Below are 13,310 nucleotides of genomic sequence, written 5' to 3' on the forward strand. Positions count from 1 at the left end.
CACCTGTCTGCCCCATGCAACTCTTGGAGGCTGGGCACGGTGGGTGATTCCGATTCAGTTTTCCTAGGTCTGGTCCAGGGGCTGCCTGGTGCTGACTCTTATACTTCAAGCTGAGCATCTAATTGCTGGCTGCTAAAACCCATGCTGCTGAGTTTGCGCTTGAAATAGAGTCAGAAGTCCAAGGAGGACACGACCTCCCTTAGCCAGTTAGTAAAATAAGTACTGGACCAGAGCCCATTAACGAGGAATGAAGGAAGGTCTGATCTGGAATGTCATACGCAAGTCTCTCCTTTCTAATCCATGCTGGGTTTCATTTTGCATCCTTAGATTGTTTTTATGTGCTTGCTTTTCGCAGGAAATCCTTCCTCCTGGGTGGGGTAGGGAGAGTTAACTCAGAAAGGTAATGCTCAGATAGGCCTCTCTAATCTGCCGCCCCCCCCCCAAACTTCCTTCTTCATAGCACTGATCACAGTATAATTAGATATTTGTTTGTGTGACTCTTTGTTTAATCTATGTATCACCCATTAAGCACCATTAAGAGCAGGAAGGCCATGTTTATCTTCCTGAGCATAATGTATGGCACAGAGTAGGTGCTCATTAAATGTCAAACAAATGATGACTGCAGTGTGCTTGGAGGCCTAGAAAAATGGAGATGTATTTTAAGGTTAACAGAATATTTTTCCACTTAAAAAATTGAGAACACCCTCCAAATATTTTGGCAATCATACTGATTATCTGTTCCAATTCTCTAACAGCCCTAACATAGGGCTGTTTTAGAAGACACATGTTTCAGGTAGAAAAGAACCCTGGGGTCAGAGTAGGGAAGCTGGACCTTTGTGTAATAATAACCACCAAGCAATAGTACAAAGCAATTTACACCTCTCTGAGCCCTTACAGAGTTTGAGGGAGGAAGGTTTTATTTTTCTGATTTTCAGCTGAGGAAACCAAGGCCCTGACATCTCCTGGTCAGTAACTGGCTGAGGCAGGATTCAAACCCAGATCTGCCCTTTGCAAAGCCGAGGAGTGATCCAGGAGAGACAGAAAATGATCTGCTCTCTTCACCAATGCCTTCCTCCTTGCCCTGAAGCTGAGGATACCGCCGAACGAAATGTCTTCTCTGTCCGGCCACTTAGTTTAAAATTAAAACAAAAAAGAGTGCTAGGGCCCCAATCACAAGAGGAAGCACACACACAGAAGACACTCTGTAATTAACACTAGTGATGGGAAAACACACTCCCAGCTAGAAGGGAAATAAGATCTGGGGACCTAAAGCACAGCATGGTGACTATAATTAACGATACTTGGGAGTTGGTCAGAAAGTAGAGTTTAACTGTTACCACCACAAAAATCGCAATTACGTCAGGGAATGGAGGTGTTATCTCACCTTCTTGGCGGTAATCATTCTGCAATATCTACATGCATCTAATCACACATTGTACACCTGAAACCTACATATGTCATGCGCCAATGATACTTCAATGAAGCTGGAGTCCGGAAGCACAAACATTGGTATAAAGATGGCAATTGTACTATCAAGCAGGCACCATCACAAACACCCTCCTTCGAAGCGCCCAGGCCCCAGGATGAGCCATCCTGTGGGCCACTGTCCTCTGGCCTCGGGGACCCTGCGTGCACGAATACAGACAAGACAGGCAGACTCTCAGCCTGTCCGATGGTCTCTGGGCTCCCCGGGGAGCTGTGCTTGCAAACCGGTCACCAGCACACTCATTTCCAGTCTACTTAGCGTGGTCTGACTTCGGCTTAATACCTTTATTTCTGGGGTCATTATCTCAAGCTTCAGGGTTTTAAAATTTTTATATTTTAATTCTCTTCTTGACTTTGCTATCCTTTTAGGGCTCTGTGTCGAAGGTGTGGTTTGCTGTGGGTTTTCTGAGTCCCCAGGTTACCAGCTGTCTCCTGGGAATCCGACTGCAGTGGATTTGATTGAGTCTAAGAGTTTGCGCACCTCCACCCTGGATTGTCCGTGTGGATTTCAGCATTTCTAGCTTTAAAAACAGCTGTCCAGGGACTTCCCTGGTGGTGTGGTGGGTAAGACTCCACACTCCCAATGAAGGGGGCCTGGGTTCGATCCCTGGTCAGGGAACTAGATCCCACACACACGCCTCAACTAAGAGTTCGCATGCTACAACTAAGGAGCCCGTGAGCCATGACTAAGGAGCCCACCTGCCGCAACTAAAGACCCAGTGCAACCAAGTAAATACTAAAAAAAAAAAAAAAAGAAAAAAAAGCTGTACATAGGATCTGCCTCCTGTGGATTGACATATAGGGTATCTCTGTGCTTTTAGGAGTGCATGTGTATCTGGGCAGTGAGGGAGAGGGAGCTGGACTTTTCTGAAAGCCGGAGAGAGAATTTGATGGGGGTGGGAGTCGTTATAAGAAAGAGTATCAACTTTGGGGTCAGAAAGGTCAAAATCCCTGTTCTGTCACTAATCGGTGACCTGACTTTGGATGACTTATTTGGCATCTCAAAGCCTCTGTTTTCTCATTCGTAAAAGGGAATAGAAAAGGGGGGATTAAATGACAGAATCCTTAAGTGACTGGCATAAGGCGGGGACTCAACGTACCCTGGCTACTGATTAGGGTTCAGATACTGCTGCTGAGAAGATACAGGGTACGGCGGCACTAGCCCCAACTACGAGATAAAATACAGGATGCCCAGGCAATACCGGGGACATAGTCACGCCAACAAAAGTTATTCGCTGCTTATGTGAAATTTAAATTTAACTGGGCATCCTGTATTTTACTCGCTAAACCTCACAAACCTACTTTCAATATGATTATTACCTAGCCAAAGGCCATAAGAAACATTAAAGTGCAGTTATTAAAAAATACACACACACACACACTTCTAAGCAATTCAAAGAAAGCCACCTCATGGTAAAATAAGAAATAAACATTTGTCGCACCTTGGAAGGCATGCACAAACCCCGGCTTTCTCAGCAGCTGGTCCACCTGGGATGAAGTCACTTCTTTATCCTTCATCCCAGTGACACATTTCACTACAACAGGAACACTCCGCCTAAGGAACTGTCAAATACTCTGCATTCTTGGGATTCTGACTTAGGATTTTTCACTTGCAGAGTTGCCCAAATAGGGACGCCTCCAGATCCTGTTTACACAGCTCTGCAGCCAGCTTGCTGGCCCTGAAACCCAGATGCAGGTTGCAGACGACTGTCACAGGGCAGGAGGGTCAAGCCCATGCCCTGGGAGGCCCTGGGGTGACAGCGGACAGAGGCGCGGGAGCCCCAGCGAGGGGTGAGCAGGGACCCTGGGGTCAGGCAGCCAGACAGGAACCTGTGCAAACAGGGCTGAGAGCCGGGCAAGCCGTGGAGTGAGACGCAAGGTGGGGAGAACCACAGGGAATCGGGGGACACAGGCCTTGAGAGCAGAGGAAGGGTCAAAAGCCAGAGACCAGGACATCCGGGAACTGAGGCGCTTATCGCAAAGCAGACAGGAAAGAGATGGGGGCAGCCGGCCGGCCAAGGGGCCGAGAATCCGAGGCTGTGAGCATCCGAAGGAGGTCTGTCCTGCCATGTCCTTCCCGATCAGGTCGTGGGGGGGATGACCACACAGCTTCTAGGGCCCAAGGCAAGATGAAAATGCCCGGCCCCTGGTCCGAAAAAGTAGTAAGAATTCTAAGACAGCAGAACATCAAGGCAAGTGCGGGCCTGCTGAGCGTGGAGCTGGGGGCCTGAGCACAGGCCGTCTGCTCCTGAAAGGGGCCCTGGGTGCAGCACCGAAGGGTGCGGTCGGGGAGCAGAGGTGGTACCCAGAGGCCCTAAATGTCCCCGTGGCTGGCCCAGCCTGGGCAAACGGCTCAATCTGTCTGTTTCCGTTTTGTCCTCTGAAAAAGGGAACTTATATAAGCCTCACTTCCCAAGCTGCTGGGAGAAGGTAATAAAAGCCAGCGAAGCTTCTAGAAGCTGCGTGACGGACATCAGGGCACGTCAGCAGGACACGGAGTGGGCTCAGGGGCCCACCCCCTGGGGCGCAAACCCCAGCTTCACCGTCTCCGAGACGTGTGACTCGGATACGTTGCCTGGTCCCTCGGCCTGTCTCAACTGTGGAGCAGAGATGCTAGAGCTTCTACCTCGTGAGCTGCTGAATCTGCAGAGCCCTGACCAGGGGTGAAGCGGCCGGCCCCGTGGCCGGCACACAGGGAGCTGTGGGCAAGCCTCAGACCTCCCCCTGCTACCACCGGTCACGCAGGAGCCCCAGGAAGGCAGCCGTTTGTCCCCAGCTGGGGGGAACACACGGCGGGAGGGGTTATCGCTCACGGGGGGCTCCAGGCCGGGGGCTCTGCAGAGCACAGCACCTACGTCTGTGTAGCCACACTTCTGTCCTTCGCCCAAAGGCCGGTGTGGCCGCCAGCGTAAACAGTGCTGTTCTCGGCAGCCGTTGGAGGCACCAGGCAGGGGTGTGGACACTGGTGTGCACCTGCCTCCCCCCACCCCCAGCCGGGGCAGAAGGATGAGAAGCGAGAAGGACAAGAAGGAAACTGGCGAGGGACAGTCCCCCAAGCAGGGTCGAGGGCCTCCAGACCCCATAAATGCTCTCTGGCAGCAGGGAGACGGTTGTAATGATAGTGAAAGCTGCTGTGTACACGTCGGATTCCGTTCCAGACACTTCACATAAATGACCTCACTGAGGCCCCTGAAGAAGGAACTATTCTTATTCCCATTTTATAGATGAGAAAACTGAGGCTTTGAGCTCAAGAGCTTGTCCAAGGTCACAGCTCCAGAGGGTGGCGGAGCTGTAGTCACTCTGGTGTCAGAGCTCCCTCGAGCACACGGCACTGGCCCTCGTCACAAAATGACCCTGGTGACCCTGTCGGGGTCGGGGAGGGAGGGCCGGCCCCGGGCACTGCTGCCCACAGCAGGCTGGGGCCCGGCCACCACTCAGCCCCTCCCTGCAGGGCCAAATCCTCTCTGAGATAACGGGAAGGTGGCCCCCCACCTCCAGACATCAGGACTGAGAGAGGACACCCTCCCTACGTGTCACCCTGGCTCTGGCTGGCTCCTCCCAGGGCTGGGTGCCCAGCGGCCAGCGGCCGTCAGCTTGAGGAAGTGGGTCACCCAGGGTCGTGGACACCTGCCAACCCCACAGCCTCCTTCCTGTGCTCGATGGTGTTTATGGCTCTTGGATCATTTGCCCCTGTTTAAGGAAAAAAGAGATCTTTTCAAGAATTTACGAATTCTTGGAAATAGGCCATCTCTTCAAACCGGCACTGAGAGATCTTCTCTGATCGAGGCAGCAATCCGACACCTCTGCACCCCCAAGGCCTCCTGGACACACGCCCCGTCCTCCGGACCCTCTCCTCTCAGGCCAGATAAACAGGGGACACTGGGTCCCACTGTGGGGAAGGTCACACAGGTAAAGCCCAGCCCCTAACAGCTGGCTGTGACCCGCGCTGGCCGAGAGGAGGACGGAGGGAGGATTACGGTTCTTTGTTCTTCTTAATGCACCAGGGCAGCCAGAGTGCAGACAGGAGAAAGAGAGCTGGTGGGAGAGAGACACAGAAGACAGAGCGTAAACGGCAGTGACAGCACCCCGGTCACACAGCGCCACGGCCGCAGCCTCACCCCCGGCCCGTGCGCGGACCCCGGGCTGAGAGCATGGCCCGCGTCTGCCAGGTAAGGGGCTCGGAGAGCAGGAGGCATCTCGGCCCCGAGCCTGCCCGCCAGGGAGCCTGGATACACCTCCTCAGCGGCGGGGCCTGGCCGCCCTCCTGGGAAGGCACCCCAGAGAGCGCCCGAGAGGAGGCAGCTCACTCAGCATCTGCACCGTCCTGCCAGGGCTGAAGCTAGAGATCCCGCCCCACGCACACGTGCGCACACACACGTGCACAGGCGCGCACACGGACACGTGCATACACGCACCTACACACACAGACGCGCGCCACACACACACATACACACACACAAATAGACACACACACACAGACGCACGCCACACAGACACGTGCATACACGCACATACACACACACACAGACGCGCGCACACACACACACACACATACACACACACACAAATAGACACACACACAGACGCACACACAGACACATGCATACACGCACACACACACACAGACGCGCGCCACACAGACACGTGCATACACGCACATACACACACAGACGTGCACCACACAGGCACATGCATACACGCACATACACACACACACAGACGCGCACGCACACACACACACATACACACACACAAATAGACACACACAGACGCACACACAGACACATGCATACACGCACACACACACAGACGCGCGCACAAACACACACATACACACACAAATACACATACACAGGTGCGCACACAGAGACACAGACACACGCATACACGCACATACACACACAGACACATACATACACATACATACACACACAGACACACACATGTACACAGACGCAGACACATACACACACATACGTGCGCGCACATAGACACACACATACACGCACATACACACACAGACACATACACACACATACACACACACGTACACAGACGCATACACATACACATACATACACACACATACGCGCGCACACACACATATACACAGACACTCACACACACACAGCAGCGCCTGGTCAGAGCGAGTGATGGGCCTTCCCCCTCCACCCTCCCCTCCTCCACACCACAGAGCTTTCCAGAGCTGCCTGACCCATAATAACTGCAAATCTTCCAGCCCGGTTCAGTATTTTCCTTGATGACTCTGTTTCCTTGGTAACCAAGCCTGACAAGGCCCCGGCAATTATCTGTTATCTGACGAGGGCAACGTAGGAAAGGCCGCTGAAGGTTGACAGTGCCAAGCGTGCATCAAAGGAAGGGTGACTCTGAATTACGGATGAGGGTCCCAGCAACGTCCCCGGGGGATGCCCTCTGGGGACGCGACGTCCCCTCCAGGTGGACTCCAGCCGAAACCTGGGCCTCTGGCCCACACACGGTGGGGGGGGGGGTCCCCAAAGCCATCCTGAGCTCCAGGCCCCGGTGGGCAGCATACACAAGTCAGAGCCTCCCGGCCAGCTTTCGCGTGCTCCTTCCTCTTGCCCCTCCGACTTCCTTCCTCCTCCTTTCCGGGCCCACCCCCCACCCCCCACCCCCCGGCCCCCACCCAGGGCTTTAGGCACTGGCTCACGGATGACACACTAGGCTAACAAGGCCCCTGACCCCTTGCTGCCCAAAGACAACGGTAGACAGAAAGCAAGGAAACCATCTACCTCTAGTTTATGTGGGTTTAGGCTGGTTTACTGGCAGCTGTGGTTCTCAGCTGGGGCAATCTTGGCCCCCCGGGGGGCACCGGACAAAGTCTGGAAACACTTTTGATAGTTGGGACTGAGGGGCAGGCAGGGAAAGGCACGGAGCTACTGGCATCCAGGGCGTGGAGGCCAGGTATGCTGCCGAACACGCCACAGCGCACAGGACAGCCCCCAGGGCACGGTCTGGCCCCAAGTAACAGTGCCACGGTCGGGAAACCCTAACCGGGTGCCCACTCTTTCAGCAGCTTCTGCACCACCTTTCTTTAAATAAAAACCCGTCTTAGGAAATCGGCCATCCATCATCAATGGTGGCCTACTGGGGGAAAAGGGTCCTTTTAAAATAAAAAGCACAGGAGAATCTTTGCAAAGATCCCACCCAACGAGATGCAAAAGAAATTGGGACAGTCCAGGTCCGGTCACGCGGATTAAGGTTTAAACCCAAAGTTGATTCAAGGGTTGTGAGCCTGTGGCCTACAGACTTCGGGGCGGGGGAGGGGGGACTGGCGGAAATTGTGTGCGAAATGCCTGTCTGTGCATCTCTGGGTGAAATGGGTTCATAACTTTCATCAGGTTTTCAAAGGGGGAAGTGACTCAGAAAAGTCTGAAAACCAACCATCTAGATCCCATTGGCTCTGACCTGCACGCTGCCAACTCCGGTCTCTCTTGATCAGAACCCCTGCCGTGGCCTCCCTGCTCTGATACCACACAGCCCATAGGCCTCCCCTCTTTGGCAGTCTCAAAGGGGAGGTACCAGTGCCCCACAGACACAAATAGACAACAGACATGTGGACACCTTCCCAGCCTGAGACCCTGACCTAGGCCCCGCCCAACGTATGCAGCAGAGACCTACCTGTTTTACCTGATCTTCATTTGGATTGGTCACTCGGTCCAGGCCATAGTCCAGCACGTCATTCATTCCCGGCTGAGTGGGAAAACAAAAACAAAAACAACATAAGAACCACCGCTGGGAGAGTCTCCAGTTTCTGATTAACTTTGGATCTTGGTCAAGCTGCCAATCGTGAGACCAAGCTGAGGGTCGTGGTCCAGCCTGTGGGGAGCTACAGGGGTGTGTACGATTCTCCAGGTGAGCTGGTGAGTTTCATGGGGCTATTCCACCACCACAGCATCCCCAGAGCCTAAAACAGAGGGATGGAGAGAGGGATGGAGGGAGGGAGGATGGATGGATGGATGGATGGATGGATGGATGGATGGATGGATGGATGGAGGGTGGGTAGGTGGATGGATGGATGGATGGATAAGTGATGGATGGATGGGTGGATGAGGGGTGGGTAGGGGGATGGATGAATGAGCGGGTGGGTGCACAGATGGATAAACAACATGCAAACTCAATCAGAGTTCCCTGGGATTAGCACATGGGACTCCCGACTCCCTTCCCGCTCTACAGTTCATTGTGTTGGAGAGTCCAGGCTTCCGTCAGGCACCCAGAGTTTCCAATCCCGGTTCTGCCACTTCCCAGCTGTGAGGAAGATCTTGGAAACCACTTCTCCTCTCTGCCCTTCCCACCCCTGAGAACTGCAGACGATCCCTCCTGCCTGTCAGGTTCCTGTGAGGATTTAGCACGATGGAGTATGGAGCTCTCAGCAGAGCGTCCCTGTTACCAAGCAAAGGCTGTGTTCATCATAGGATCACGTGTGTGAACACCTGGCCCAAAGCCGGCCTCAGCGTCTGTCTGTCTCCCTCAGGCAGCTACCTCCCCAGACAGTCGGGCTCCGTCTCTCAGTCCCTCGGGGCCAGCAGTTCGGGTCTTCCACCTCCTCTGTCTGTCTGGTGCGGGCACCCGTCTGGGACAAAGAAATCCCCCCAGGGTGACGGAAGACAGACATCACACACGCACACTCGCATACTCTCACACTACTCACACGTACACACTCTCACGCTCAAAGACTCGCTCACGTGCACACACCCCCTCCCACTCACAACTCACATCATCACTCTTTCGCACTCTCACAGGTATGCACTCACGCTCGAACACAGGCACAGGTGCTCACGTCTGCAGCTCACACACGTATGTCCCGGCACAGCCACACACACACACACACACACACACACGCACACACACATGCTCCCCCCGGCCCGCGCCCTCGGGGCCCCTGCCCCCCAGCAGGCCCTCCAGCCTCAGGGGCTTCCGCGCAGTCGTCTGCTCGCGTCTTGGGCCCTTCTCCAACTCTTTGCTCTGAACTTGATCCACACTCTGATGTGAATTCAGCTGCTGCACGGCGCACCTGTGTAATCGGCGCAGGACCCTGAGCCGGAGCTGCCCGGCGGGCCTTGTCCTGCCGGCCAGTCCCCACCGGCCCCTCCTCACCTCTCAGCCGCTCCCATCCAGCTGCAGTCCCACCCCGGGGCCCTGCCTTCAGACCTCTGCATGGGGCTGCCTTTCTGCTGCTGCTGTTGTGGGAGACTCCCAGGCTGCATTCGCTCATGCACTCATTCATTCATTCACTCATTCCCTTACCCACTCATTCATTCACTCACACACTCATTCATTCATTCACTCATTCCCTTACCCACTCATTCATTCACTCACGCACTCATTCATCATTCACTCATTCATTCAGGCATGCATTCATTCACCCACTCATGCACTCATTCACTCACGCACTCATTCATTCATTCACTCATTCCCTTATCCACTCATTCATTCAGTCACACACTCATTCATATTCACTCATTCCCTTATCCACTCATTCATTCATTCACTCATTCCCTTATCCACTCATTCATTCACTCACACACTCATTCATCATTCACTCATTCCCTTATCCACTTATTCATTCACTCATGTACTCACTCATTCATCATTCACTCATTCATTCAGGCATGCATTCATTCACCCACTCATGCACTCATTCACTCATGCACTCACTCATTCATCCATTCACTCATTCATCCATCCACTCATTCCTTCATCCACTCATTCACCAGGTAGCATGGGGGTCTCTGCTCTCCACAACAGTCACCAGAGCCACCGCTGACACAGTTTCTGGGATGCAAGAGGCAGCCGGAACGCAGATACCGCAGAGCTGACCGTCAGCGCACAGGACACAAGGGCCACGGTGGCCTGGCGGTGGGCTGTCAGCAGACAGGAAGCCGTGCAGCCGCGTGCAGCCCGGGCCAAGTGCAGGAAGCCCCGCCTGCCCAGAGACGCGAAGCCCACCACCACCGCCTCCAGCCGGAGGAAGTGTGAACGCCAGGGCGTGGTGCCCGAGAACATCCCTGACGCGAAAGCCAAAGAGACAATTTGCTAACGGCTCCTTAACTCAGGTTGGGAAAGGACCCTCGTACCCCCAAGGGCTGCTCACGAGGAGGGGACAGTCCCAGAGCCAGGGCCGGGGTGGGTGCCGGTGCCACATCCCGGTGACACGTGGTTGCACCACATCCCTCCCATCCCTTGTCTTGTTCTCTCCTCTTCTCACCGTCACTCTCTCCCCTAACGTCCAGTTTGGACCTTTCTGGTGCACGGCACAGAAAACAAATAACAAATAAAACACCAGATAGTTTTAAAAACAAAACAAAACAGGGGACAGAGAGAGAGATGAGGTTGACGCAGGGAGAGACAGAACTGGAGGGAAGGGCTGGAGGAGGCTGACCTTGGCGTGAACGTTACTTCCGCGGAGAGCTGGTCCCAGACCCCGGATCTGAAGCAGGACCCCGCCCCTCACAGCTGTCCCCGCATCCGCACAGGACACATTCGCTGTGCAGCAGTTCTAGTCTCAGACCCTCCACCAGACTGTAAGCTCCCTGAGGGCCACGTCTGTCTCGGGTCCCAGGGCAAAGACCCCCATTGCCTCCTAAGCCCCTGGCACAGAGTGGAAATTCACAAAACAGATGTTTGGGGTTTTTCTTCTTAATTTGGATCAGAGTCAATGGACTCTCCCATCCTGTTTTAATGGTAAAACGTTGTATGTCGGACCACTTCCCCAGGTTCACAAATGGCCTTTGAAAATATTATTTTCATAGTGTCACAGCGTTCAGTCATGGAGCTGTAACTTAATTTACTTTGCCCCTCTCTGGACATTCAGTCCAACCTCAGCGGGAAGTGGAGGACAGGCATCCTCTCGGGTGAGTGTCTGCACTTGTGATTGAAACAAAGCCCGTTTAGCTCGATGCTCAGATCAGCAACCACCCGACTTAGAGCACACGTGCCACAGGCCGCCTCTGTCCCCAGACCACACCCTCCTTGTACCCATGGCCCACGTGTCAGCGGCCTGTATCCTGGGGAGACACGGATGCCACAGCAACGATGCACGGGAGGCCCCAAGATGACTTTTCTAAAGGAACCGTTTCTCCTTCTGTTCGTTTACACACAATGAACCGTTGTTTGCATCGTGCCCAGATCTGTACCCTGTTCCACTGGGGAAAAATGTGAGAGGAACCTCGTTTTTCTTCGTGACAGGATGCCCCCCACTCCCTGAATCCATCCCCCCTCGCTGTGCCCCTCACACTGAGGTCTCAGCTCCGGGAGGGCGTGGCTCACCAGGGTCAGCAGTTTGGACTTGGAGCTGCTTGAGCTGAGAGAGGGGCCCACCCGTGGGTGCACCTTCCATGGCAGCAGCGTGTCAGACAGAGGTGTGTTCACGTCCCAGCGCTGCCCAGGCCGCTGCAGCTTCCCGAGCCTCTATGTCCCCACCTGAACGACGGGGCAATGACACCCCTATGTCACAGCATTTCCGTCAGGTCCATGGGATCAGCCAGGCACTTAAGCCAGAGCTTAACCCAGGCACGTGGCAGGTACTCAGTGGCCTTCAGCTGTTACCTCACGCCCAGCGCCCGGCTCCTCGGCTGGTGCAGACTCAGGGCCCCAGGAAGGTTTCGCGGATTCAGGGACAGACCGGCGAACAGGGGATGAATGTGCGCAGTAAGTCCGGCAGCTGGCCACAGTCATGGCCACGGTCACCCCACCCAGCCAAACGCTTTGTCTGCCCGCCTGGCTTCCTCCCGCCCAGCTGGCAGTGTGTCTGGGGCCCCTGGAGACGGTCTGACAGCCCTCAAGCGCCTGGGCTGCTGGGTTGTCAGTCAGATCGCTCAGTTTCCAGCCGAGACAGACCTCAAACCGGATGCTCTTCACACAGGACACGTCCCTCATCCTGACGCTCTTGGGCCACCGAGAGGCTGAAGGTTTTACGAAAGTCAGGGAGAGAAGGAGCCAGGGCCACCCGGGCCCGTCCCCGACTCCTGGTCCGGTTTTGGGCGAGGGGATCGGCGGTGAGAGGGCCGGGGCGGGGAGAGAGGCTTTGTGTCCGGGGAGCTTCCTGTCTGCTCCAAGCACATCAGGCCTCCTTCTGAACGTGGGCTCCCCAGTGCCGCCAGTGAGGGCCAGGCACCTCTGAACCCTGCACCACGTGCATGACAGTGGCAGCAACCACGTGATGCTCTAGGGACCAAGGAGGTGACAAAAGGTCCTAAACGCACAACAACATCACGTGACACTGTCATCGGAGGCAAAGGAGCATGGAGACCAGGAGGGAAGGCTCTGCAGCCTGTGGGTCCAGGTCCCCTGGCGCTCACTCACTGGCAAGTCAGCGGCAGCCCTGGGCCTCTGCTTCCTCATCAGCAAAACGGGACTAATTACCTGGCCTCTCAGGTAGGGCCGCAGAGGTGGAACGAGAAAGTGCGCGCAGCCCGGGGCACCGTAAGCTCTCCACTCAGGTCTGCGGTGACGGTGACCGTGACAACGGAGGTGATGGAGGTGGAGGAAGTGGGGACCATGGGGGAGGCGGTGGTAGAAGCCATTGCCAGGGACACGCTGTTGAACGTCTGTGCTTCTGCATCACACAGGGAAGAGCCACTCGGCCAGCTGCCTGGCGTCGGGGCTGAGAGCTGCCCCAGGAGGCCTGGGAACAACGCGGATAGTCTGCTTCTCGTCGTGTCCCTGTAGACCTCCTGGCTGCAGGGACAGAGGGGAGGGGGGGTCCCAGGGCAGATCGCGTGCACGGTCAGACTCTGTCGCCTGGCAAGGGATGCAGGAACACGGGCATCCCACAGCATGGAGTC

At 55.1% G+C, this 13,310-nt stretch overlaps 1 protein-coding gene across 1 annotated transcript in view; it reads right to left on the bottom strand.

The window, feature by feature from the left end:
• RGS9 (regulator of G protein signaling 9) overlaps window positions 1-13,310 on the bottom strand; it is a 66,040-nt gene that overhangs the window by 26,855 nt on the left and 25,875 nt on the right. Inside the window, exon 9 of the mRNA XM_036837854.1 lies at window positions 8,155-8,217. Coding sequence (XP_036693749.1) covers window positions 8,155-8,217 — 63 coding nt within the window. The remainder of the gene's footprint in view (window positions 1-8,154; window positions 8,218-13,310) is intronic.

This window comes from Balaenoptera musculus, chromosome 20 (assembly GCF_009873245.2).
Source record: "Balaenoptera musculus isolate JJ_BM4_2016_0621 chromosome 20, mBalMus1.pri.v3, whole genome shotgun sequence".
Taxonomy (NCBI): domain Eukaryota; kingdom Metazoa; phylum Chordata; class Mammalia; order Artiodactyla; family Balaenopteridae; genus Balaenoptera; species Balaenoptera musculus.